General features: G+C 35.4%; 1 protein-coding gene across 3 annotated transcripts; it reads left to right on the forward strand.

The window, feature by feature from the left end:
* On the forward strand, positions 1-27,990 carry OSGIN2 (oxidative stress induced growth inhibitor family member 2). 3 transcript variants are annotated; one of them, XM_079100852.1, is made up of 6 exons: positions 1-188; positions 6,386-6,540; positions 14,713-14,849; positions 15,317-15,508; positions 23,150-23,241; positions 25,951-27,990. In XM_079100852.1, exons 1-6 carry the CDS (start codon positions 145-147, stop codon positions 26,981-26,983), a joined length of 1,653 nt encoding a protein of 550 aa, XP_078956978.1. In that variant the 5' UTR covers positions 1-144; the 3' UTR covers positions 26,984-27,990. The 3 variants fall into 3 exon arrangements, with proteins under 3 accessions (XP_078956978.1, XP_078956979.1, XP_078956980.1); XM_079100853.1 differs by lacking the exons at positions 1-188; positions 6,386-6,540; positions 14,713-14,849 and having other exon boundaries at positions 15,317-15,411; XM_079100854.1 differs by lacking the exons at positions 1-188; positions 6,386-6,540; positions 14,713-14,849; positions 15,317-15,508 and adding an exon at positions 22,586-22,697.

Below are 27,990 nucleotides of genomic sequence, written 5' to 3' on the forward strand. Positions count from 1 at the left end.
CGGCAACGGCGAGGCGTGGGGCAGGGGCGCCCGGCGGACCCCGCGACCCCGAGCGAGCGGGCGCCCCGAGCGGGCAGCCCCGCTGGGGGTGGCGGCGGCAGCGGCCGTGGCGGCCGCGCTCGGGCGCCCCTCGCGCAGCGCTCCATGCCTGTGTGGTGCTGCCGCTGCTCCCTGGCCGGTCATTTCAGGTGATTTCCCCTCCGGGGACGGGAAGGGAGCTGGGGTGGAGCGCGTTGGGGGCCTCGGTGGGGCGAGCCGAGCGGGCGGGGAGGGCGGGCAGCGCCGCGTTCGGCCGCCGCTGGGGTCCCGTCGCGTCCAGGTCCCGCCTCGTCCGCCCTGCCGACGGGCTCCCTGCGCTCGTCCTCCTTTCCTCGCCCTGGACCGCGCGGGTCACGGGGCTGCGAGACCGGCTAGGCCCGGGATGGCTCGGTTACGGCGGGCTGGGACTTCCAAGTCTCGCCAAGTTGTAGCGACGGGTTCCCGCGAAGGGCCTCCTTAAAAAATGTGTTACTTAAACAAAATCGTTGTTCGTGATCACATAAGTTACTGGGTTGACACAAGGTAGGAAACTACGTTTGAGCGTCGTGATCTGGTTATGAATAGGTTCTGACTTAGGATGTTGCTCATGACAAGTCAGTTTTTACATACAGCTTAGAAATTTGAAAAAGTGTGACAGTTTTACATTCAGTTATGGGGAAAGTTTTTAAGGGGTGAGAAAGATAATACATTTTAAAAATAAAAGTGAATGTGTTTTCTATGTCTAGCACAGTTGGTCAAAACTTCAGTTAGAAGGAGAACGACCAAAGACCCTAGAAATGATTTTAATCCAGGGGCAAAACAGTGTTAAACTCAATAAAGATTTAAGTGCGTTGTTTTACATGTGTGTATGTTCCAGAATGATGGTGTGTAACGCTTATTATTTGGGGAATATATGAAACTCTAATCAAGAATTGTTAATTGGAGTTCATAGAATTCAGGTGGCCTGTGAACTTTGGAAAGTATTATTTTCACAGAAAAACTAGCATTTCTTTCAGTTAGGAATATAAGTAATAAATCAGTAATATTTGTGATTGACATCAATAGAAATCACAAATATTTCCTTGTCACATTAGTTGCAGATACCTCGAAATACTGTTTATGCCTAACGTTTCTTCAGAAGCACAGTAATTAATATATATCACTGAAATTTTCTTTAATGTACATGTCTATCACGAATTTTTAATAACTATTTTAATGGCTTTTTTGTAAATCCTTTTAATGCTGTTATTCAGAGAAGAGGTCGCGAGGTGTTACCAAATTACAAAAGGGATATAAGTCACAGAGAAAGTTCAGGACTCCTGTTGTACTAGCAATAAGCTGGCTTTCCCAGCTCCAGTGAATTTTGTGTGAGTCTCCAAATTCTGGATATTTACAAAAAACTGTCTATGTAATAGATTGCTTTTTGTAACTTCAAAACAAATTGCTGTCCGCCTAACAGAGTTTTGAGAGTATCAGATACATTTTGGAGAGTTGGAGAGTTTTAGAGAACAGGTTCCTTAATGAAAACTTGTTAAATTTAAACTCCTGAGAAACTAACATGGCTTTTAGAAAATAATATCCAAAAGCCTTTTGATACCTTTTGTGCACAATTGAACTCTCAAGGCGCCAGGTTGGGATTTATATCCTTTCCTCAAACATTAGGCAGTAAACTCCATCTGCTTATCTCTGTGCATAGAAATTTGGAGTAGGGGGTAAAAACAAAAGTGTTGGATACATTTTGGTCTAAAGAGAAAGGACAAGGAACCTGCTAGCTTGCCTTGTAAAAATGTTTTTTGCCTCTGAAATTAAAAAAAAGAAAAAAAGAAAAGGTTACCTAAATATTGTTTAGGAATGTTTCTCATGCCGTTTTTGTGCAGCTTTACTAGAAACCCATTTTTATACAGATTGTGACAAACTCTATGTTTTGGGATTTGTCTAATACTTGAATTGATAGGTATAGTGAAAGCACTGTCTACTAACTTTTCAGAAAATAAAACTTTATACTTCCTATTCTGGAAAATGAATATTGTGACTACCTTGGTGACTTTAGAACTTCTTTTCATGTGTTAATATTGATTTGGTAAGATTTAGAATTGTGCTTCCAAAGATTATAAAAATTGAGGTAGTAAAGCCTTTTACTTTAATTACTTAAAGACATATTGCTACAATGTGGGAAAAATCTTTTTGTTATCTAAATATTTTGCCTACACCATCCTTTTAAATTTGTTTTGAAACTTGAGATTGTAATGTTGCAAAAACAAAAAACGGGAGGCTTCTAAAATCCTCTAAATTATGTTCTGCTTTGATGCTGAATGATTTGGTAACTGTTTTTGCATGTGTATAAAATGCTGTTCTTTACTGTTTTCTAAATGTGATTACATATTTTCCAATATAATTGGTGCTCCAAATAGAGAAAAAATATTTTTATTACTCAAAATAAATTTCCAGTCTTCAAGTTTTCATAAAGTTGGAAGTCTAAGTAGAAATTAACACTGTTCATAGTATATGCATATACTATAAAACATGTACATCGATACTAAATTTATAACAGGCTTTGATATTTTTAAAAGAAAGAATAGTTACTAATAGGCTTTTGTTTTATTGCTACTTTATGTAAAACCAGTTGAACATATTTTCATTTTTTTGTTGACTCAGAATTTTTCATATCTCTGAAATCACTATTATCAAATAGTGTGCAAGTTTATTACAGACAGTTTGCCACACAGATTATGCCAGTGATAAATCAAAACAGATTACTTATACTGTGTAAATTTAGGCAAGCTAATCTAATATATAGAAAATTTAAATAAGCATTCTTTTTTTTTTCCCTTATTTTTTTTTTATTTTTATTGTAAACAAATGGGATACATGTTGTTTCTCTGTTTGTACATGGCGTAAAGGCATACCATTTGTGTAATCATAAATTTACATAGAGTAATGTTGTTTGATTCATTCTGTTAAATAAGCATTCTGAAAACATAGGAATAAATCTTTGTGACTAGATCAGGCAACAGTTTCTTAGATATGGCACCAAAAGCATAGCAACAAAAGAATAAATTTGATTAGATCAGAATTTTGAATTTATTCAGAGGACATCATCAAGAAAGTAAAAGGACAGTTCACAGAATTGGAGAAAATGTTTCCAAACTATATATCTGAAAAGGGACTTTAGTCCAGGGTATATGAATTACTTTTAAAGTGCGACAACAACAAAAAACAGTTAAAAATAGGCAGAGGGATTGGGTGCAGTGGTGCAGGCCTGTAATCCCAGCGGCTCTGGAGGTTGAGGCTGGAGGATCTCGAGTTCAGAGCCAGCCAGCCTCAGCAGCAGTGATGTGCTAAGCAACTCAGTAAGACCCTGTCTCTAAATGAAATACAAAATAGGGCTGGGGATGTGGCTCAGTGGTTGAGTAGGCTCCCCCCCAGTTAAATCCCTGCCCTGCCCCCCCCCCCAAAAAAAAAAAAAAAACAGGCAAAGGGTTTGAATAGATACTCTAGTGAAAATATACAAATGAAAAGCACCTTTTCAGGTACTTAACTTTAGTCCCTAGGGAATGTAAATAATCATAATGGCAACTGCTCTGGAGACTGAGGGAGTATTGCAAGTTTAAGGCCAGCCTGGATAACATAGCAAGACCCAGTATATAAAAAAGAAAAAAAAGGGCTGGGGATATAGCTCAGTTGGTAAAGTGCTTGCCTCGTAAGCACAAGGTCCTGGGTTCAATCCCCAGTATCGCCAAAAAAAAAAAAAAAAAAAAGAAAAGGAAAAAAAATTGTAGTTGAGATGCCACTTCACACTTCACACATGGTGTATTGTATTTAAGCTAAAAGACAATAATGCTGGCAAGTTAATGCTGGAGAAATTGGAACTCTTATACGTTGGGAATGTAAAATTTGTGTAGCCACTGGAAAATAGTTTGGCAGTTCCTCAAGATGTTAAATATAGATTGAGTATATGACCAAGTCATTGCTATATATTCTCTAGGAATATTCCTTAGAGAAATGAGAACATTTGTCCATACACAACCTTGAGTGAGTGTTCATTGAAGCATTATCCATAATAGCAGAAAAGTGGAAAAAACCTAGATGTTCAACAACTGGTGAACAAACAAAAATGTGGCATATCCACATAGTTGAATATTATGCAGTCTTTAAAAGAAATAAAAAGTACTCATTCTTGCTCTAACATGAGTGAACCTTGGAAACATGCTGTGGGAGAAGCCAGACACAAAAAGCAACATGTTTTATGAGTGATCACATACATATGAAGTGTCCAGAATACGCAAATCCAGTAATTCAGAAAATAGATTAGTGCTTGCTATTGTCTAGACATAAGGGAAAAAGAGGATTATTGCTAATGGGTGTGGTATATTTTGGGGATGATGGTTGCAAAAGCTTGTAAATATACTGAAAACCAAGTATACACCCTAAGGGTGATACTTCATTGAAAGTCTTTTAAAATTTCTTTTTGGTGTTTCCTCTTATTTGCCTTAATGTAAGGCTTGATCAAATAACCTATTGCCTTATGTTTTTGAGCTTTTGAAAGCTGTTTTTCTTGATTAACAAGCCCACCAGAGGGCATTTTATTTGGTTGTCTTCACCTCTTAATTTTCTAAAAAACTGAGAGGACAAGTCCAGTGAAATGAGAGGTATTTGCTTATAAGATAGTAGTCTATATATTTAATTTATAGATGAATAAAATTATAAGACTTGCCAGAAAAATAATTGCTTGAGACAACTTGACTTAGAATATTAAATGCCCCAGAAGTGAGTCATGTAGAAACTGAGTTCTCTTCTTTGAGTGAAAGTGATTTGGAGTTTCATGAGTTTGTTTTATCCTTACAGCATTTGAATATTAAATATTAATTCCACAGCATTTATTTGTAGACTTAAAGTTATTATTTCCCAGGTTATTAGAGAGAGAAGCAACACTGTTTGAGGTAGGATGTCTGGGAGATTGAAGGAGAGGTCTGCATCTCCTTAGAAAGAATTGTGACCGTTACAACAGTGATATTTTTGGGCCTGGGTAGCTAAAATGACTTTGGTCAGAAGCCTCCAAAGGGAGCTGAAGCTTGTCCTTTGCATATACTTTGGAGAAATATCAGGGACAGACCAAAGTATAAAACAGGTTTAGCGTAGACCCTAAGAAGCAGAAGCAGGCAAGACAGCAGATACATCTGGATATGATCAGAGTCAATAGTTAAGAATGCTCTTGAAAGGGATGGATTAAGGATAAAAGACACTTCCTTCCAGGGGCAGTCTTGCAGTGTGAGGAGGGGCTTCCTTTAGCAGCCATGTCCAGAGGGTTATCTATTTTGGCAATGTAAGATGAATCCAGGTATTTGGTGGTAGACATTACTTTCTTTGGTTTAAGAAAGCTCTCATATCTCAAGCAACTCTGCCCCATCTGAAGATAAATGGGTACCTCTGAGGGTTACACAGAAGCAGACTTTACTGTCGCCATCTAATTCTTTTCATTTGCTAACCTCTTCTGAGATTAGTGAGTTGACCTTAGTCTTATGAAATAACTGATCAATCTCATATTTATTGTTTGGGGAATAATAAGCACATTCATTAATGGGTACTCAGTTTAATACCTCTAGACCTGATAACTATTACTGACTGTATGAATATGAAAAATAATTTAGGAATTCTATTTCAAAGTAATGCACAAAATAGCACAGCATTAACCATGTTCCGGGAAGACTTCCATCTACTTATGTTTTTATTTATTTATTTTTAAAATTTTTTTATTGTTGATGGACCTTTATTTTATTCATTTATTTATATGTGGTGCTGAGAATCGAACCCAGTGCCTCATACATGCTAAGCAAGTGCTCTACCAGTGAGCCACAATCCCAGTCCTGAATACTTCCATTTATTTTGTGAATATGCCACAGTGTTGAACTTGTTTCTAGAGAGGCAACTGGGAAATAAAGATTGGAAATGAACATTCAAATCTTATTTTAATATTTTCTTGATAATAAAAGTGTATAAGCCTCTTTTACCAAATACCCAATTTGTAATATTTAACTTTTCTTTAAAACATCTATGACTATATTTTAATGCATTTACCTTTTTAATTAATGAGGAAAAGTAGAAAACTAGTCTTCCTAGGATTTCTCAGAATTATAAAATCTTTAATGCTGTGTCTTTGATCATTAAAGAGAGCTTCTTGAAGAAGCTTGCCTACAAATAAACAGCTACTTAGAACTTTTGACCTTCAAAGTGGTATAGATTGATATATAGCTAAACTACTAATTTCAAAGCATTTTGGAAGTATTAAGTATTTTATGTCTTAAACAAAATATGAATTAAGAGTGACTTTTGTATCAAGGCTATATTGACTCTCTCTCTCTTTTTAAAGAAATTACAGTGACACTGAAACTGAAGGAGAGATTTTTAATTCCTTAGTGCAGTATTTTGGTGATAATCTGGGGCAAAAAGTTAAAGCAATGCCATTGGTTGAAGAAACTTCTTTACTTGAAGATTCGTCAGTGACTTTGCCTGTAGTAATAATAGGTAAGTTGTTGCATTCTGTTGTTAAATTATTATTGTTGACCTTACTGCTTTTATAAATCTGCAATAAGTCAGGGCCACATTCTTAGGATTGTATTTAAAAGTAGTCTTATTTCAAAATATCTAGGACAGAGGATTTTCAGTGTCCTCAACACAAATAAATGATATATATGTATGGTGATCGATATGCCAGTTACCCTGAGTTGATCATTGTACATTGTATATATGTATTGAAATGCCACAGTATCCCATAAATATGTACAGTTACTATGTGTGAATTTGAAATAATTTTTAAAAAGAGTTTTTAAGGAGAATCTGTGGAGGGAAAGATAATAAAGGAATTAGTTGTAATAATAAAGGAATTAGTTATATTCTGAAGTTGTTTGAAATGTTAAAATAACTAATAATCAAATCTTTCGAGGGAGTGTCTGATGTTAGTGGCTATGTTAGAATGCAGTATCATTTCACTGGAGAACAGATAAGAATGCTTTTAACTATGTGATAGTGTCATTGTAATAATAATAACCAATATTAAAGCTCTGAAGTGAGCATTCTCTGTATATTATTAGATTATACCTTATAGCCTTATTGCCCTCTGATGTTTGCAGGGGACACATACAGGGAGAGACTCAAATTGAGTGATTTATCCAAGTTAGTAACTAGTCTTCAATTAGCAACATTATAGTTCTCTGTTGTGATATTTATAATTTCCTTAACCATAACTTTCCTATTGTGTATCCTTTGTACCACCTTAGCAGATAGGCATATAAGATATTAAAAATTAAGGTATTAGTAAAACAGTTAAGAATCCCAAAACTTTTTATAATTGCATGCTATCATCTTTTTTTTTTTTTTTTTTTTTTTTTTTTTGGTGCTGGGGATTGAACCTAGGGCCTTGTGCATGCAAGGCAAGCACTCTACCAACTGAGCTGTATCCCCAGTCCATATGCAATTATCTTTCATGTATGTTTTTCATCAAACACAAGTCAGACAGTTACTATAGTGTGAAGACAAGCCAAAAGAGAGAATTATGGAACATGTGTATCTTGGTGGCATACAACTTCCTGAGTTTCTTTGATACCTTAGTTCAAAGTTAGTAGGAAGGGAATTAAAGTTACATTCTCTGTTTAACACGTGGATATGGGGGAAGGAAGGGAGAGAGAGGGGCAGGAAAACAAGATTGTTCTTCCATATGGATTGTTCTCCTGTAGGAAATACGACAGAAGACAGTTTTTGAGATGACAGTTTTTGCAATATTTCTTATCCAAGATAGATCTCAGGGACCATATCCTATATCTCATTTTTATCCCTTTTATGTCCAATTCTGATTTTTCATCCAGGATGACAAAGGACTCTGTCTCTTTCAGAAAATCTATGCACCTGTCCACCCCACTTCTCCCCAGTCTATCCCTGTTTTGCCTTATCTAGCCCATGAGTTGCTTACACTAGTGAACATAGGACCATTATTATTTGGAGTAGCAACACCTGAGCATAGGTGTTAAGACCTGATTTCCTCAATATGTGTAAGGTTTTTCAGTTGCTGTTGTAATTGACCACAAACATGGAACTTAAAACAACATAAATGTATTATCTTATTCTTTGCTATGTCAGAAGTTCAAAGCTGATCTTGTCTAAAATTAAGATGTCAGCAGGGTTTTGTTAACTTTTGAAGGCTGCAGGGAAGAATCAGTCTCCTTGCCTTTTCCACTTTAGAGAGGCTGGTCACATTACTTGCTTTTAGTTCCCTCTTGCATCTTCAAAGCCAGTTGTGTTTGCTTCTTAATCTTTCATAGTCGTGTCTCTCTCCCACCACAGCTGAAAAAGGTTCTCTATTTTTAAGGACTCAGTATGATTGTATTGGGCCTACCTACTTGATCTAGGCTACTCTCCATCACAAGGTCCTTAATTAAAAATAGCATTCTTTGGCTAAGAACATTCAAAAGTTTTGGAAGTTGGATACTGAGACATCTTTGGGGATGAGGGTGTATTCTTCCTATCACACTATGTTTCTCTGAATTGCCTTCTTGTTTTCTTTGCCTGTTGTCTCTTGAATGTTGTACCTTTCCGTTTCAAGGAATTTTAGCAACTTCTTCTATTGGTTGGTTATTTTAATTAATAGACTTTTTATTAAAACATTTTAGGTTACAAAAAACCTGAGCAGAAAATAGAGTTCTCATATTCTCCTCCTCTCTCTGCCTTATTTTCTCCTATTATTAAAATTAGCATCTTGCATTGGTGTGGTTTGTTTTAGTCAGCTTTTTCCATGCTGTGGCTAAATGACCCAACCAGCACAACTGTAGAGGAGGAAAAATTGATTTGGAGGCCTATGGTTTCAGAGGTTTTAGTCTATAGAAGGCTGACTCCATTTCTCAGGGCTGGAGGTGAGGCAGGACATCATGGCAGAAGAGTGTGGTAGAGGAAGCAGCTCACATGGTGATTAGGAAACAGAGAGAGAGAGAGACTCCACTGGCCAGTTACAAATATACACCCCCAAGCCGTGTCCCAATTTCCACCTCCTCTAGCCAGACCCGACCACTTCAATTACCACTCACTTAATCTTATCAAGGGATTGATTCACTGATTCAGTTAAGACTGTTACAACCTAATCATTTCTCTGAACCTTCTTGCATTGTCTTACACGTGAGATTTTGGGGGATACAACATCTAAACCATAACATCGATGAATCAGTTTTGGTACATTATTATTAACTAAAGTGTCTAATTTACATCAGAGTTCACTCTGATAAGTAGTTCCTTGGGTTTTGCAGAAAGTATAATGTCATGTATCTACCATTACGGTATCATATAGTATGTTTTTACTGCCCTAAAAATATATGCTCCACTTATTCGGTTCCCAGTCACTGGAAACCATTGATCTTTCTACAGTCTTACAGTTTTACCTTTTCTAGAATGTATGTAGTTAGAATCATAGAGTATGTAACCTCTTCTGTATTCTTTCACTTAGCAATATGTATTTATGGTTCCTCCATGTCTTTTTTGTGGCTTGATAACCTGCTTTTTTAAAATTACCAAAGAATATTTTGTTATATAGGATACCACAGTTTATCTGTTCACCTTTTGAAGGATATCTTTGTTTGTTTCCAAATTTTGACAATTATGAATAAAGTAACATTTATATACAGGTATTTGCATATACATAAATTTTCAGCTCATTAGGGCAAATACCTAGCAGTATGATTGCTAAGTCCTATGTTAAGACTATGGTTAGCTTTTTAAGAAATTGGCAAATTGTCTTCCTATGTGGCTAATTTTGCATTCCCAGGAGCAATAAACGAGAGTTCTGTTAATCCACATCTTTGTCAAGCATTTTTGTGGTCTGTGTTTTGCTTTTTAGTCATTCTGTTAGGTGTGTAGTGATATGTTGTTGTTTTAATTTTTAATTCCATAATCATGTATGGTATTTAGCATCTTTTCATATTTACCATCTATGTATTGCTTTTAGTAAAACATCTGATTGACTCTGCTTCCTTTTAAATTGGGTCTTTTTTTGGGGATTGGGAAAGGCAAATTGTTAGCCTTGAGTTTTAAAAGTTCTCTGTATATTTTGGATACAAGTCCTTTATCATATGTGCTTTCCAAATATTTTCTCCTAGTCTGTGACTTATCTTTTTTTTCTCTTGGCAGTGTCTTTTTTTTTTTTTAATTAAAAAAAATTTTCATACATGTATAATAATGTCTGTCTCAATTTACTGTCCTTCCCATCCCCACTCCCATCCCTCCCCTCACTTCTCTGTGTATAATCCAGAGTTCCTTCATTCTTCCTGCCTACCCCCCCATCATGGATCAGTATCTACTTATCAGAAAACATCCAGCCTTTGGTTTTTTTTGGATTGGCTTATTTAACTTAGCTTGATATTCTCCACATCCATCCATTTACCTGCAAATACCATAATTTCATTCTTCTTTAAGGCTGAATTATATTCCATTATATATATGTACTACAATTTCTTTAACCATTCATCTGTTGAAGGGCATCTAGGTTGGTTCCCTAGTTTTGCTATCGTGAATTGAGCTGCTGTAAACATTGATGTAGTTGTATCACTGTAGTATGCTGATTTTAAGTCCTTTGGGTATAGGCTGAGGAGTGGGATAGCTGGGTCAAATGGTGGTTCCATTCCAAGTTTTCTTAGGAATCTTCATACTGCTTTCCAAAGTGCTTGCACCAATCTTAGCAGTGTCTTTTGCAGAGAAGGAGTTTTAAATTTTAATTTTATCTTTTGTAGATCTAACTTTTGGTGTTATACCTAAAACCTCATTACCAAATCCAAGGTCATCTAGAATTTCTTCTAAGTTGTCTTCTGGAAGTTTTATGGTTTTGTATTTCACACTTAGGTCTAATGTTCATTTTGAAATAATTTTTGTGAAAGATATAAGGTTGGTACCTAGATTTTTATTTTTGCATGAGAATGTTCAGTTGTTACAGCACCATTTGTTGAAATAACTGTGCTTTCTCCATTGGATTACCTTTATGCAGTTGTCAAAGATTGTTGATTATATTTGTGTGGGTTTATATTTGGGCTCTCTGCTCTATAACTTTGACATATTTATCTATTTCACCAGTTTTATACGGTTATAAAACATTAACATTGTAGCATTATAGTAACACTTGAAGATGAATAATAATGTCAGTCCTTTTACTTTGTTGTTTTTCAGTATTGAGTTGTCTCTTCTGGGTCTTTGCCTTTATATATAAATTTTAGAATCAGTTTTCTGAAATCCATATAGTATCTTCCTGGGATTTTTTTTTTTTTTTTAATTGGGTTTGCATTGAATCAAGTTGAGGACAACTGACATCTTAACAATATCAAGTCTTCCTATCCTTGAACATGGAATATCTTTTCTACTTAGGTCGCTGTTCTTTGACTTCTTTCATTAGAATTTTGTTATTTTCCTCATGCACATCTTGTATGTATTTCATTAGATGTATACCTATGTATACCTAATTATTTCTCCCATTTTTGGTGTAAATGTAAATGGGTATTGTGTTTTTATTTTCAAATTAGACTTATTCATTGCTGGTATATTGGAGAACAGTTGACTTTTGCATATTGACCTGCATTCTTTAATCTTACTATAATTGTTAATTTCAGAAGTTTTTCTTTCTTTCTTTTTTTTTTTTTAATCAGTTCTTTGGAATTTTCTACATAAATGTCATGTAATTGGCAAAAATGGATTTTTTTCTTCCCTCTCAGTCTGTGTATCTTTTATTTCCTTTCTTTCTCTTACTGTATTAGCTAGGACTTATGTTATGGTGTTGAGTAAGAGTGGTGAGAAGGAGCATCCTTGTCTTGTTCCTGATCTTAGAAGGGTCATATCTAGTTTCTTACCATTAAGCTTGATGTTAGCTAAGGTATTTTTGTTTGTTTGGTGTGTGGTACTGAGGATTGAAACCGTAGCCTTGTGTGCTAGGCAAGTGCTGTACAGCAATAGCCTTTTTTGTTTTTTATTTTAAGATGGAGTCTCAATAAGTTACAAACTTGTAGTCCTCCTGCCCCAGCCTTTGAGTACCAGGGACTATAGGCTTGTGCCACCATTCCCAGTTTGTAACTTTATTATAGCTGCTCTTTATCTTGAGGAAGTTCTTTTATTTTTTTTTTAATCATGAACAGATGTTTGATTTTGTCAAATGCTTCTCTTGCGTGTGTTGATATTAGCATATGATTTTTCTCCTTTAGTTTTTTTTTTTTTACTTGTTTGTTTTGTTTATGTGAGTCTAGGATATTAGATTTTTGCCTCCTATTTGTTGTTTTTAATTTTTTTCCTTTTTTTATTTTAATTTATTTTTATTGTAAACAAATGGGATACATGTTGTTTCTGTTTGTACATGGAGTAACAGCATACCATTTTCGAAATCATACATTTACATAGGGTAATGATGTTTGATTCATTCTGTTATTTTTTCCTCCCCCCACCCCTCCCACCCCTCTTTTCCCTCTATACAGTCCTTCCTTCCTCCATTCTTGCCCCCCTCCCATCCCCCATTAGGTGTCATCATCTGCTTATTAGTGAGATCATTCACCTTTTGGATTTTTGAGATTGGCTTATCTCACTTAGCATGATATTCTCCAATTTCATTCATTTGCCTGCAAATGGCATAATTTTATTATTCTTTATGACTGAGTAATATTCCATTGTGTGTATATATACTACAGTTTCTGTATCCATTCATCAATTGAAGGACATCTAGATTGGTTCCACAGTCTGGCTATTGTGAATTGAGCAGCTATGAACATTAATGTGGCTGTATCTCTGTAGTATGCTGATTTTAAGTCCTTTGGGTATAGGCTGAGGAGTGGGATAGCTGGGTCAAATGGTGAGTTCATTCCAAGTTTTCTAAGGAATCTCCACACTGCTTTCCAGAGTGGCTGCGCTAATTTGCAGCCCCACCAGCAATGTATGAGTATACCTTTTTCCCCACATCCTCGCCAACACCTATTGTTGCTTGTATTCTTGATAACCACCATTCTAATTGGGGTGAGATGGAATCTTAGTGCAGTTTTGATTTGCATTTCTCTTATTACTAAAGATGATGAACATTTTTCCATATGTTTGTTGATTGCTTGTAGATCTTCTTCTATGAAGTGTCTGTTCATATCCGTAGCCCATTTGTTGATTGGGTTATTTATATTCTTGGTGTAGAGTTTTTTGAGTTCTTTATAGATTCTGGAAATTAGTGCTCTATCTGAAGTATGAGTGGCAAAGATATTCTCCCACTCTGTAGGCTCTCTCTTCGTATTGCTGATAGTTTCCTTTGCTGAGAGAAAGCTATTTAGTTTGAATCTATCCCAGTTATTGATTCTTGCTTTTATTTCTTGTGCTATTGGAGTCCTGTTAAGGAAGTCTGATCCTAAGCCGACATGTTGAAGATTTGGACCTACTTTTTTTTCTATAAGAGGCAGGGTCTCTGGTCTGATTCTGAGGTCCTTGATCCATTTTGAGTTGATTTTTGTGCAGGGTGAGAGATAGGGGTTTAGTTTCATTCTGCTGCATATGGATTTCCAGTTTTCCCAGCACCATTTGTTGAAGAGGCTATCTTTTCTCCACTGCATATTTTTGGCACCTTTGTGCCAAAAAAATTTGTTTTTAATTTTTATCAAGTCAAATGGTTTATTTTTCTCTCTCTCTTTTGGGTTTTCTGTCATGCTTAAAGCTTTTCCATGCTAGCATTATATGTAGAAATACTACCTTTTTCTAGTTTTTTATGGTTTTTTACTTTTTTTGTTGTGTCTTTAAGCATATTTTATTTTATATGAGCAATAGACAAGAAAAATGATTTTTTTTTCCCCCTGATGGCTAGTAGTTTTCTCTGTTGGATTACAGTTGCGATAGAGATTTTAAAAAGAGTGACAGCCAGCCCAGCCTAAAAGAACTAAATGAATGAAAATAGTTCAGTGGGTTCATCAAGAAATCCAGTTTGGCTTTAGTTAAAACATATGTGCCTATAGAAAAACATTATTAAATTGCTGGGGATGGCAAGATGGTTGTGATCAGAGTGTGGAAAACACTGGATAGTCAGAAACAAGCAGTTCTGCTTTTAGAATAGAGGGGTAACATGAGGACTGTGTGTTACCAAAACTCACATGGATGCAGTATGTTAAGTGGAGTGGGTGAATCTTAAGAAGGAGAAACAGAAGACTTTATTACTCTCTGTGAAAGTACAGGAGTAATAATAGCAAAGACAGATGATGGGATATAGGTGGCAAAGTAGGTTTTGAATCAGAATTTGATTAATTCAGGTTTTTGCTAGTACCACATTTTGAGATGGGTGATGGAGTTTAAAGGAAAGGGTACCTAAATGAAGGGACTTTTGTTTGCTTTTGAACACATTGTGTTTGTTATTAGTAGGAATCAGGTGGAGTGAGGAAGTAGCATATGGAAATGTGGGATATATTTTGGGGGAAAAAGTTCATGTAGAGAACTAATTTAGAGAGTTATAGCATAAAGAACTGAAACCTTCAGTAGATGAGATTCCCTAAAGAAAATAGGAGAGAAGCAAAGGTCAAAATCTTTGACACATCTTGTGAGACATCTTGTGAGACATTTTAAAGAAATTAGAGAAGAAAGAATAAGTGAGGGAGAAGAGCCATCTTGGAAATAGGAGAAAAGCCAATAACAAGATTATTAACTTACCCCTTTCTACTTTTGTAACAATAGGAAATGGACCCTCAGGAATATGCCTTTCTTATATGTTATCAGGCTACAGACCATATTTATCATCAGAAGCAATACACCCAAATACAATTTTACATAGTAAATTAGAAGAAGCAAGACATCTTTCCATTGTTGATCAGGTATTGTTTATTATGTCAATTTAAAAAAAATTTTTATGCTGACACAAGATTATTTATTTAAATATTGTTTCTTAGTTAAAAATCCTTTGTTCTAAATAAAACTCATTTTTATTTTAGATTCATAAATATATTCTGCTAAGTTATGTCTACTTATATTTACTTATTTTCTGAATTTCCCAAATTGTATCTTAGTGGAATTTTAATAGGTGCTATGCTCACATAAATTTGGGAAGTGCTCCTTTTTATTGTGTGAGCATAACAGTTGATACTTGCATTCAGAAGCCATCTTCAACTTTCACAGTGTAAGGATCTGGTTAGCTTTGTTGAACCTAAATTTAAGATCTCAGGGAACGTCAGTATTCTATAATTCACTATCTGGGAAATGCTGAATTAGAGTAATGACTTTTACTGTTGTTATTATGGTCATTGTGATTTTTTTTTCACTCTATCTTTTTTTTTTCATTCAGGACTTAGAATACTTGTCTGAGGGCCTTGAGGGCCGATCATCCAATCCAGTTGCAGTACTTTTTGACACTCTTCTTCATCCAGATGCTGACTTTGGGTATGATTATCCATCCATTTTGCATTGGAAATTAGAGCAGCATCACTATATCCCTCACTTAGTTCTTGGTAAAGGTCCACCTGGTGGGGCTTGGCATGTGAGTATATTTTTTCTTAGCCTTTTAGTGTGAATGAATTATTATATATTGACTTGATGAAAAATCAAGTTGATTCATAAGCATTATAATACTCTTATGTATGTTTACTGCATTTTTATCTGAGAAGAATTTTAATGCTGCTTTAAATATCATTTAATTACCTGTAGTAGTTAAGGTCAAATTTTATTTATTATTAATACAATCTTAGCATTAGCATTTTTCTATAGTATCTTACAAAAATTATAAAATTCATTCATTTATTTTCAAGTTGACAACATCTCACATCTTATTTCAAAACCAATATCCATTATTTCCAGACATTTTCAAGATAAAAATGAAAAATTTACTGTAAAAGAAAGAAGTTGGGACTGGAGTTGTGGCTCAGTGGTAGAGCACTTGCCTGGCATATGTGAGGCCCTGGGTTCAATACTTAGTACCACATATAAATGAATAAAATTAAGAAAGATCCATTGACAGCTAAAAAATATTTTTAAAAGTTTGCCCAGTTGCTATAACAAAAAGCATAAACTGGTTGGCTTGAACAATAGGTATTTAATTCTCACAGTTCTGGAAGCAGCATAGTCCAAGTTTCAGGGACTGGCTAATTTGGATCCACGCAATGGTTATCTTCTTTGTTTTCAAGCAGCCACCTACATTCTTACTGTGCCCTCACTTGTGCAGAGAACAGTCTCTTCCTGTAAAGCCATCAATTCCATTTGAAGGGACCTACCTTCATGACCTCACCTAACCCTCAGTTCCCAAAGGCCCCATCTCTATATGATGTCACATGGAAGATTGGGACTTCACCATAAAAATTTGGGGTAGGGGGATAGTTTAAGTCCATAGCAGAGGTTAAAGCAGAGAACCAATAAACTGAAGATTCATCCAGTGCATTTTATTAGGTAGGGGCCATTTATTCTTTATTCTTAGACCCTTAGTAGTTAATATAGTATCTAGAATTCAAAATGTAATGAATGTTCATATGTTATACAAATGAATGTTAAATAATTTAATTTGTTGTGTTATGAAATAGACTTTATAAGAACTTTAGCATGTTAAATAACCAAATGCAATTTAATTTAATACAAACTTCAGTTGACTATTCCTGTATTAGTACAATGTTACACATCTAAAAAGTGGTTTACATTTGTTAAGTGACTATTTCTGGGTATTGGGATATTCCTAGATAATATATATGACTAATACCTTTTAAAAATCTTAGTTTTTTTTTTTTTTACGGTAATATGTAGCAGCTGTCCAATTATCTGTACCTTTTAGCTTAAGTTTTTTTTTTTTTTACTTTTACTTTTTAATATTAACTTCATTTAAGAATTGATTTACAATAAGCTGCATTTATTTAGTGTATAATCTCATGAGCTATAACAAATGTCTGTAACTGTGAAACCAATACAAGATAAGAAAGACTTCCGTTACTTGCAAAGCTGTGTTTGTATTTGCTCTGTGAACTAGTACTCTCTCTCTTTTTTATGTGGTTGATATTAGGGATTGAACCCAGCCTTTACACATGCTAAGCATACACTCTACCTCTGAGCTATATCCCACCAGCTGAGAAGAATTCTTAATAAAACTTCATTTCTTGAAAAAGCCATAAATTCCTGAGCCATAAATTATTGTATACCTAACTTTTTCTGCTTAGAAAATTGTGCAGGGAATAATTGGTGTCTTTGTACTTCATTTCTTTCACTTTAATATAGAAAAGTTAACATCTGAATAAACCATCATGACTAAAAGCATATTTGAATCAGAGGTAAAATTTGAAACATACGTAAAAATTCCTTGTCTTTTTTTCATGAATGTGTTGACCAGAATAGGGATATCAATACTTTATATTCGAGCCGTGATACACTTGTCAAGAATACTTATAATGAGGATTCCTGACCTTCCCAGGCATAATTATTTTTTCCCATCTCTCCATTGCATACCATCTTAAAATGCTTGCCTGTAGTACTATTTATGTGTTTGTGCTGCTTTTTCCTCTGCCATGTGCTACACACATCCTAGTTAACTCTCTCATTCTTATCTCCTTATAGTTGTTTTCTTTTGTGATCCAGTTTCTCACCACTCTCTTCTTTTCCAAGCTTTATAAACTATATCCTCTAGAACCTCAGTGTTAAACAAGCTTCCCTACATCCTTAACCATTTGAAGGCTTAACCATTTGATGCTCCTCCTCCCTTTCTCAATGACTTGTTTTTTCCTAAAGATACCTTTCCCACTGCAGCCCTCTGAAGTGAAACCTATTCATTCTCCCATTGCCCCTTGTCTTATCAGTTTGCCAGTGAGATTGAAGTTCTCTTTACTTCTCAGTTGCTCTTTTGTAAATTCTCATGATCCTTTAACTGGTCATTTTCTAGCTTCTTTACCTTTCCAAATTGTATCCATCAGTTACTAAATGTGTGACCTCTGACTCGTGGTCCTTGGTTATTATTTCCGAAATCACCTTGAATGACTTTGCCTCTACACGCATGATGCAGAACTAGCACCTTAGCCTCATCATAGTCTCTTCACTTCTCATTCCCAATAGTTTTTTCTGTATTCTTCCAGCAGCTCCACCATAGATCTTATCTTTCATAATCGCTCAATTTGTGAAACCTAAGTCCTCAAACATCTTATGTTCTGAACACAATTTCTGTTCTTAAACTGCATCACCCAGTTACTTAGAATGAACCCAATTTTCAAAAACAGAATGGTCCAGCCCTGATCTTCACCTCCTTATCCAGCTTAGTTTCTACAGTCTACTGATTTAACCATTTTCCTAGTTAACTTCCTTGGCTCATTGTCCTTCTATTATAGGTTTGGCAAAAAGACAGTTCATCTATCTGTATACTTTATCTAAGCTGTTAAACCCCCTGGGGAGAAAAATCATACAACTCAGAAAAGTATTTTTCAAACTCTTCTGGGCCATAAACAGTACATGGTGGCATTGATGTTTCCTTACTCAGTTCTTCTCAGACCTATTTCTTTTACACTTTTGTTTCTTATTTTACAGAAAAAATAGAATTGAACAGGATTGAAGCTCCACAGTTTCACAGTTTACCCTACAGATTTGCCTGCGTTCATGTTAATTCTTTGTTTCTTGTCCCTGTTACAATGGAAGATGTATCACTTCTCCTGAGGGGTACCTCCAGCTATATTCTGGGCTGTTGTCTTCTCAAGGACAATCTGTGATCTCTCCATATCTTCTTATGTCATTAGTTCTCTGCCAACTTTTATTGGTCATTATGTAAATTGCTAAATTTATTTTCTTCTTAAAAAAAAAAAAAATAAGGTGTCAGCCTGTCTGTATGCTTTCCTTTAACACAAACGTCTTGAGATGATTACCTGTTGATTACCTGATGATTACATACCATCTTCCATGCCTTTGCCTCCTGTTTCTTAGCTCCCTCACTCTAGTTACTGTCCCTGGTGTTCCATATAGGAAATGTTCTTTCTGAAGGTTGGAAATTTCCTTTTTTTAAATATTTTTTTAGTTATCAGTGGATTTTTATTTTATTTATTTATATGTAGTGTTGAGAATCAAACTCAGTTCCTCACACACGTGAGGCAAGCGCCCTACCACTGAACTATAATCCCAGCCCAGTAATTCCTTTTTTGCTTAACTTGATGAAGAGTCTCAATTTTCTGACATCTTGTTTTTAGCCTTTTTGCTACAGTGACCAAAAGACCTTACAAGAACAATTAAAGGAGGATAGCTTATTTCAGGGCTTATGGTTCCAGAGGTCTCAGTCCATCCATAGGTGACTCTATTCCTTAGGGCACTAGGTGAGGCAGAACATCATGGTGAAAGAGAATGGTGGAGGATAGCAGCTGGGAGCATGGCACCAGGAAGCAGAGAGAGTGTTCCCCTCAGGGACAAAATATAAACCCCAAGGACATGCCCCTATTGACCCATCTCTTCCAGCCACACCCTGCCTGCCTATAGTCATTACTCAGTTAATCCCTATTGGGATTAATGCTCAGATTAGGTTAATTCTTTCATAACTCAGTCATTTTGCCTTCAGACTTTCTTGCATTGTCTCACACATGAGTTTTTGGGGAACACCTCCCATCCAAACCATAACAGATCTGTAGCATTTGACATTTAAATTTAACATATTTCTTAGATTCTCTGAACCTTCAGTCTCCCTGTTTTTCTTCCTCTTCAGTACTTCTTTTCATTTACCTTTGTGGACGCTTGTTCTTTAAAACTGTGCTTCTGTGAACTTTATTCCAAGCCATGGTCTTATCATCATATTCTCTGGGTTATCTCATCTAGTCCAATGACTGGCATATGGATACTGCTTGATTCTCCCATAAAAATCTCTACCCTGTATTGCTCTTTCTCCTATATACTCACCTTTTTTTTATTCCAAAGGTGTCCTGAAACTCAACATGCCTAAAAGTAATCATCTTAGTCATCTAATTCCTTTAATTTCCTTATGATTAAATTACACTGTCATGTAGTTTCTCAAGCCAGAAACCTGGGAGTCTTCCTTGATGTCTCTTTCTTCAACTCCCATTTCAAATTCATCACCAGATCTTTTCTATTCTTTCTTATTTTTGTGTGCTGGGGATTTAACCAGTTATTTCATGTGTGCTCAGTATGTACTGTACACTGAGCAACACCCCCAACCCTAACATTCTTTATCTCATAGACATATTTTGAGTCCACCTACTCTGCTTCTCCCTATCATAATTGTAATGTTGTTAATATTGGCCATTATTATCTTTCACCCAAATTATTGCAAAACTTTTCTAAATAACTTTCCCACTCAGCTTGTTTTGTATTCTTCATACCAAAGCCAGAGTTGTCTTACTAAAACATCATCCGAGATGTTATGCCCATGGATAAAACCCTTAATTGTTCCCCTTTTGTTTAGTGTATAGTATACAAACTCCCTGATGTGTGATTTAACTCCTAGTTAGCTTTCTTGCCTTACTCCCCATGCTGTCATTCTGTGCTCTGTCATTTTCTTTTTTCCAGGGATGCTTGTTCTTTTTTTTTTTTTTTTGGCGGTGCTGGGGATTGAACCCAGGGCCTTGTGCTTGCGAGACAAGCACTCTACCAACTGAGTTATATCCCCAGCCCCTTTTCCAGGGATGCGACTGGCAATGTTTATTATATCTTTAGCTTTGTGCTCTTCTGTATTTTCCAGGTTTTCTATGCTAAAACAACCTACACATTACTGTTACAATCAGAGAAAGACACATTTGTATAAGAAAAAAAAAAAAAAATCTAAAAGACAAATAACAGTAGAAAAATATTTGCAATACATATAAAGGACAAACGTTTAGTATTCATGGCATTTTGAGCTCATACACATCAAAAATGAGGAACACTTCAATGTGACAACAGGCGAGGACACAGGCACACAGCAGAGTACGAAGGCCAAATCTGACATAAAAACTGTCTGTGTCTCACAGTTACTAAAGAAAACCCAGATGAGCAGAAAGACATGCAATGACCCTTAACAACAGCTGACGTGCAAAGGGTAGCTGGCACTTGCTGGACCTGCGATGGGGACCTGTCCCTTTGCTGTGGGAGAGGGCAGTATGTGCTCTAGCATTTTCATATTGCAGAATCCAAGTTCATGTTCAGGCTCCATGATGCACTAGTGTTCGCAGTACTCAGAAAAATGATTACTCCTGCTTACAGTTTATAGCAATGAGTGGATACAGATTTAGCACAGCAATGGGAAAAGGCTCATGGGGCAAAGTCAAGGAGAAACCAAAAGTATGCTTCTAGATGCCCCCTCGTAGTGGACTCACATAGAGATGTGCTCAAATCTCTCAACAGTGAACAGTATGTGGCAACACAGGTAAAGCTGCCAACAAGGGAAAATCACTCGTGCTTGGTGTCTAGGAATATTTTATGGACCAGCAGTCATGTAGGCCAGCAGTGCCTGTGTGGCTGACCCCAGCCACTCAGACCTTTGCCTCCAGAGCAAACACTGACATTAATGGTAAATCATATTGTTGGTCTAAACTTACATGGTCTCACTGGTAGAACATGACCAAGGCCTCAGGCATGTAAAAAAAAAACAAAGTCTTATCAAGTGGAATACTTCAGAGACTCAGAGTTATCTTCTAGGAGGTGGCAGACAAGGACCTGTCCTAAAGACAAGCCTTTCTTAATAATGAAAGGTTGGAATAACCCAAGCCTGCTGAATTTTATTTTTTGAAAGACACTTAAGTTCTTTCTCATTAAGCTCTCATGTTAATTTTTATTTTGCCTGGAATATTCTTTCTAATGGTACACTCCTGGAAACCCATTTGTATGTATCCTTGAGGAAATAGTTTGCATATGTTCCTATGATACTTGTGTCTGGTTTGCCTCCCATAATACACTACAGTCTCCATGACAGCAAGCATTCATGGCTTGTAGATTGCATAGGAAACAAAAACCAAAAAACCAAACCGCTGATTGGTAAAAAAGTGAAGACATCAAAGAACTAAGGCTCTAAACAGTACTACCTCTCAACAGTAGTTGTGCTTGAAGGTTGACTTCTAGATGAGGCAGTTATTACTCAAGAAAATCTCTGATTCAGTAAATTTTTAACAGTTCCTCTTAATAACGATTAATCTTCTTGATTTTGAACCTATTATCAAAGCCAGTCTGCCTCAGATCATGTGCAGCTTGGTGCATTCTTTCCCCGTGGTGGTGACCTATATGCTGTCTCAAATAATGCTTCATAGGGCTTAGCACATGCTAAGTTTTCTATAAATGTTAGTTAAAAAAAAATATGATATAGGCTCCATTCTCAGTGCTGGGCTGTATAAAAACAGAGCAAGAAAATAATGAAAGCAGAAACCATTATTTAAAGCAGTGGGCTGATAGAGATTATTGGTTATGGGATAGGTGCTTTGACCCTTGGATATTGATTCCTTTGTATCAAGCAGAGCAGAAGTAAGTAGGTAGAGGAAGCTTGAAGTGCTCACTTCTTTGATGACATCATTAACTCCAGCAGTGAGTCTGTTTCTCAGGAAACCACTGCTTATTTTTCTATTTGTAGGAAAAGATGCTGCTATATCCAAACCAACCTAGACTTCAGAATTATAATTGGTGAAGAGTAAAAAGTAGTTTTCTAATTTTTAAAAGGCTATAATTGGGATCTGGATTCAAAGTAGAATACTCGTCTGGCATGTGGAGGCCCTAGGTTTGATCCCTAGTACTACCAAAAATAAAATTCTGTAAGTAATTTTAAAATGGGAAAAAGTCTCAAGTTTTAGAAATTACTGAACATTTTTTCTTTTGTTAAAAAAAAAGTAAAAATAGTGACATTCCTATCACAGGTACATCTGAGTTAACATATCCATCATAGGCCATCACATTAATATGTATTATATACATGATTATCATATCAGTTGTAAACCAACGATATCAGTATTGTGTATAGGCATTGTATAATCCTTTAAATGTTTTACAAATGTAAAACTGTTTGAAAGAAGATGTAGAAATGGATAATACTAAATAATGAAAGTATGTAAAAGTTTATTGGATTAAAATTTCAGACGCAATTTATACAGTCATTTATGAGTACTTTAAAGCACACCATATCCTGAGTCTTAATTGTTATAAATGGGATGGTTTTTAGCTTTTAAAAAATTTTATGTTTTTTACCTACTTTTTTTTATCTTAATAGAATATGGAAGGTTCCATGTTGACAATCAGCTTTGGAAATTGGATGGAGCTTCCTGGACTTAAATTTAAAGATTGGATATCTAACAAAAGAAGGTAATGATCAAGCTATTTAAAAATTCTTTGGTGTAAGATGAAAAAGAGACTGCTAAAATTTCACACTATCTGTGGTCCTGTCCTGAATGAAGAATATAAATATACTTGTTTTTCAAATGAAAATGTGTCCTTGAAGCAGTGATTTTGATCTACACTTTCCTTTCAGAGATGTTATAAAACTAAGCATAGAAATAAGAAGTTGTTTATAGATTTTTTGTGTGTGTGACTTTGTTAATCATGAATTTTTTTCTTTCCTGTTAAATCACTCCTGTTAAATCACTGTTTGCCCAATGACTCTGGAAGCTGAGGCAGGAGGATCATGAGTTCAAAGCCAACCTCAGCAACAGTGAGGGACTAAGCAACTCAGTGAGACCCTATCTCTAAATAAAATACAAAATAGGGCTGGGGATGTGACTCAGTGCCCCTGTGTTCAATCCCTGGTACCCGCACCCCCCCACCCCCCAAAAAAATCAGTTTGGTTATTTTCTCAACTACCCACATATCATTTTTTAAAAAAATTTTTTAGTGTTAAATGGACCTTTTTTAAATTTGTTTTTAATTTATTATTTATTTATATGTGGTATCGAGAATTGAACCCAGCACCTCACACGTGCCAGGCAAGTGCTCTGCCGCCACTAAGCCACAACCCCAGCCCCACATAGTATTTTTTACATTTTCAACTACTCATTTTTATGAGTGGATATGTAACTTCATTTATTCCTATCTTGTGTTATATACCTAAAGTGCTTGACTTTCAGAGTAAAAGGTATTATATGATTGACAATGTAGAATGATGGAATAAACTCAGAATTTGGGATATTGTTGGCTACTTGAGCATGAAAGTATCTAATTAAGAGAATATGAAAGTAGGAGTAACAGAAGAAATCTCTTGGAAGAATAAAAATTTATTTATTTTGGGGGAAAGAACCTAAAATTGAAGGGAGAAATAAGGAAAACTATCGTTTTCATGAATAGTAGACATTAAATTAGGAATTACTAATACAGAGACTCTACTCTAATTGGACCACTAATGGAAATAAATTAAAGCAGGAAGTTACTTAGCCTTTTTAGAATAGGGATGTAACATTTGAGTTATTAGAAAACCATGTTTTTCCATAGAATTTTTTTTTCATTTGAAATTTAAAACAACAAGAAATTGAGATTAAACTTTTAAAATTATCATTTTGGATTTTGTAAAATGGAATTATATATGGGTTTAAACAGAGTTACAAAATCACGCGGGTTGTACAAGTTCCTGATTTTTTTAAATAAGCAAGCCAAATTGCTCAGCACATACTTCCTTTGTAAAAAGAGTAAGGGAAGATGCTTTATGATTTTGTACCAGCATTTGTCTTTCTATATTATGCATATTGTATCTTGAATATTATGTGAAAATTAGTCTTATGATAAATATTATCTTTATCTCCTGCCTTTGCAGTGTAAAGAGCAGATTAATATCTCTTAGAGATTGACAGGCTTGAGTCCTGACTTTAACTTCTAATGTAGAGACATACATTAGTAGTAGATGTGAGTTTTCTATTCTATAATAAAGGAGAAGTAATAGGAGATAATAATAGTAACCACTTTGTGGGTTTTTTGTAATTATTAAGACTTAATGCTTTCTAAATAAATGAATTAAATTTTTTTAAAAAAATTATGAACTTCTCTTTACAAGTTACAGTGAATTATGTTTAATGATTTGGTCTGTTTTTTCTGTTACCTACTTCTAATTTGGGTTGGTTTGTTAGGGACATTACAAGCCAAGTGAAAAATGAAGGATGTGCTAATGAACTTTGTTCATAAAGAACAGATTACACTTTTAAGAAAAAACTTTTTAGGAAAACACATTGAGCAAAATGTTACATCTTACTTCGATGTAAAATGATTTTATTCGGCAGAAGACAGATCTGAATTATTTTTGGTCATTTAGAAAACTGTAACTTTAATAAAAATCATGTCAGTCTGGGCTGGTGCCACACCCCTATAATCCCTGAGGCACAGGAGACTTAGGCAGGAGGATCGCAAGTTCAAAGCCAGCTTCAGCAACTTGGCAAGGCCCTAAGCAATTTAACAAAACCCTATGTCAAAATAAAAAATTAAAAAATTATGAACTTCTCTTTACAAGTTACAGTGAATTATGTTTAATGATTTGGTCTGTTTTTACTGTTTTACTGGTTGTGGCTCAGTGTTTAAGCATCCCTGAGTTCAATCCATGGTACCAAAAATAAACAAACAAACAAACAATCATGTCAGGACGGTATCTATAAATCTTTTAAGAAGCATAGATAGTGCAGTTAGACCTGTAATCTCTTAATGATTATAATCTAAATAATTCAGTTGACAGTTACAGATTACAACTAAGATATAAAATAGTATGATTTTTCAGATGTCTACATGTTAATCCCTTCATTTATTTGATGAAAGTTTATCACACAATTTTTTTGAGCTAACACTATGAATGGCTTTGGGGGAACAAAGATGCATTAATGTCCCTGCCCTCATGGATCTTCCTCTTTAATAAACTAATTCATTAACAATTTTTAACTAAAAACAAAAACTGATTTCTTTATAAATATTAGGATAATTTTTAGCTAAGACAGTACAAGGTAACAGATAACAAAAAAAAGATTCCAGTTCTTATTAGAGAAGTAATAAATGTGGCAATTTAAGTACTATCTTCATAGGCTATTTTTTCTTTTCCTTTTTTAGGAATCTAAAGGGGGATCGAGTTATGCCAGAAGAAATAGCTCGCTACTATAAACATTATGTAAAAGTCATGGGTCTTCAGAAGAATTTCAGAGAGAATACTTATATAACCTCTGTATCAAGACTCTACAGAGATCAGGATGATAATGATAGTCAAGACTCAGATATTTCAACAAAGCATTTACAGATAGAGAAGTCAAAATTTATCAAGAGAAACTGGGAAATCAGAGGTTATCAGCGAACAGCAGATGGTTCTCATGTTCCCTTTTGCCTCTTTGCTGAGAATGTAGCTCTAGCAACTGGAACATTGGATTCTCCTGCTCATCTCGAAATTGAAGGGGAAGATTTTCCTTTTGTGTTTCATTCAATGTCTGAATTTGGAGCTGCTATAAGCAAAGGAAAGTTATGTGGCAAAGTGGATCCAGTGTTAATTGTAGGTTCTGGGCTTACTGCAGCTGATGCAGTACTATGTGCTTACAACAATAATATCCCTGTGATCCATGTGTTTCGCAGACGAGTGACTGATCCAAGCTTAATTTTCAAGCAGCTTCCCCAAAAGCTTTATCCTGAATATCATAAAGTCTATCATATGATGTGTACTCAGATATATTCTGCTGACTCAAATCTTTTGTCTGATTATACCAGTTTTCCTGAGCACCATGTGCTTTCCTTTAAGTCGGACATGAAATGCATTCTTCAAAGCATCTCTGGATTGAAGAAAATATTTAAGCTGTCTGCAGCTGTGGTATTGATAGGTTCTCATCCTAATCTTTCTTTTTTAAAGGAACAAGGGTGTTACTTAGGCCATAACTCAAGCCAGCCAATCACATGTAAGGGTAATCCTGTGGAAATAGATGCATATACCTATGAATGTGTTAAAGAAGCCAACCTTTTTGCATTGGGCCCTTTGGTCGGAGACAATTTTGTTCGATTTCTAAAGGGAGGAGCATTGGGTGTTACACGCTGTTTAGCTACAAGACAGAAGAAAAAGCAGCATTTGATTGTTGAAAGAGGAGGAGAAGATGGGGTAGCTTAAAACAAGTTTACAAATAATTTAAAAGGACACTTTACCATTAAAGATTTTTTAATAGTGGTTTTGCAGTGTACGGCTTGAATTTTCTGGACTTGAATTAACTGGAGGAGAGCCTCAAGCTATAGTAACTTCATTTTTTTAAAACTACCACAACTTGGCTTACTGATTTATATTGTAATGTATCAGAGATGTCCCTGTCAGAGAAATAGAAACACTGCCAACTTGGTTTACTTCAAGCTTTCACTTAACTAAAACATTCTTTTCTTCTAAGACTTATTTTTTGTGATCATTTTTGGTTATTTATTTGATTGCAAAATATTACAACCTGCAAAATATTACAACCTGGAGACTATAAAACCGTACACTTGTTAGGCCAGATATTGTCCTGATGAGGATACATTTGGGTCACTTTGCTGCTCCTGGGGTGGTCCAAGGCTCAGCAGCATCAGCTTTATCTGTTGCTTGTTAGAAGTGTATTGTCAGGCCCCACAACCTGCTTGCTTAATGGGAAATCCAGACAGGTATGCTCATTAAAGGTTGAGGCACACTGGCCTGAATGAAAATGGGGATATACAATATGTGTGCTAGGGTGGGGTAGGGGGGAGAGGCATTTTCAACTCAGGTTTTATTTATTTTGAAATTATCAGTTTTATAAATAATTTATTACCAAATATGATCATCTTTTAAAAATATTTTTATTGAATCCTTGATAGGTACTTAATTTTCTTAACTTCTAATAATTTAAACATTCCAATAATGTTGGTAGACACCTTGACATCCAAGAGCCCATTATGACTATTTTTCAGGTTTATTCTCTTCTTAATCATCATAACATCTAATTAATCTGATTTATAATTCAATAAATTGTGAATGGAACTACTTACCTTTGTGTGAACATTGAGTAACTAATTTCTGTCACTGAAACCAAGATATTTGGGTGTGACCTTCTAAAATTGTAATACCATTTGGATATTGACAATTATTAAAGGTTAATTTGGAAAATAAGATTA

This window comes from Sciurus vulgaris (genome assembly GCF_902686455.1).
Source record: "Sciurus vulgaris genome assembly, chromosome: 1".
Taxonomy (NCBI): domain Eukaryota; kingdom Metazoa; phylum Chordata; class Mammalia; order Rodentia; family Sciuridae; genus Sciurus; species Sciurus vulgaris.

Excerpts from the sequence above, each read along its gene's own strand:
- OSGIN2 (XM_079100852.1), top strand. The coding sequence starts at position 145 with ATGCCTGTGTGGTGCTGCCGCTGCTCCCTGGCCGGTCATTTCAG. Across the intron at positions 189-6,385 it reads TCCCTGGCCGGTCATTTCAG|AAATTACAGTGACACTGAAA; the intron begins GTGATTTCCCCT and ends CTCTTTTTAAAG. Across the intron at positions 6,541-14,712 it reads TTTGCCTGTAGTAATAATAG|GAAATGGACCCTCAGGAATA; the intron begins GTAAGTTGTTGC and ends TTGTAACAATAG.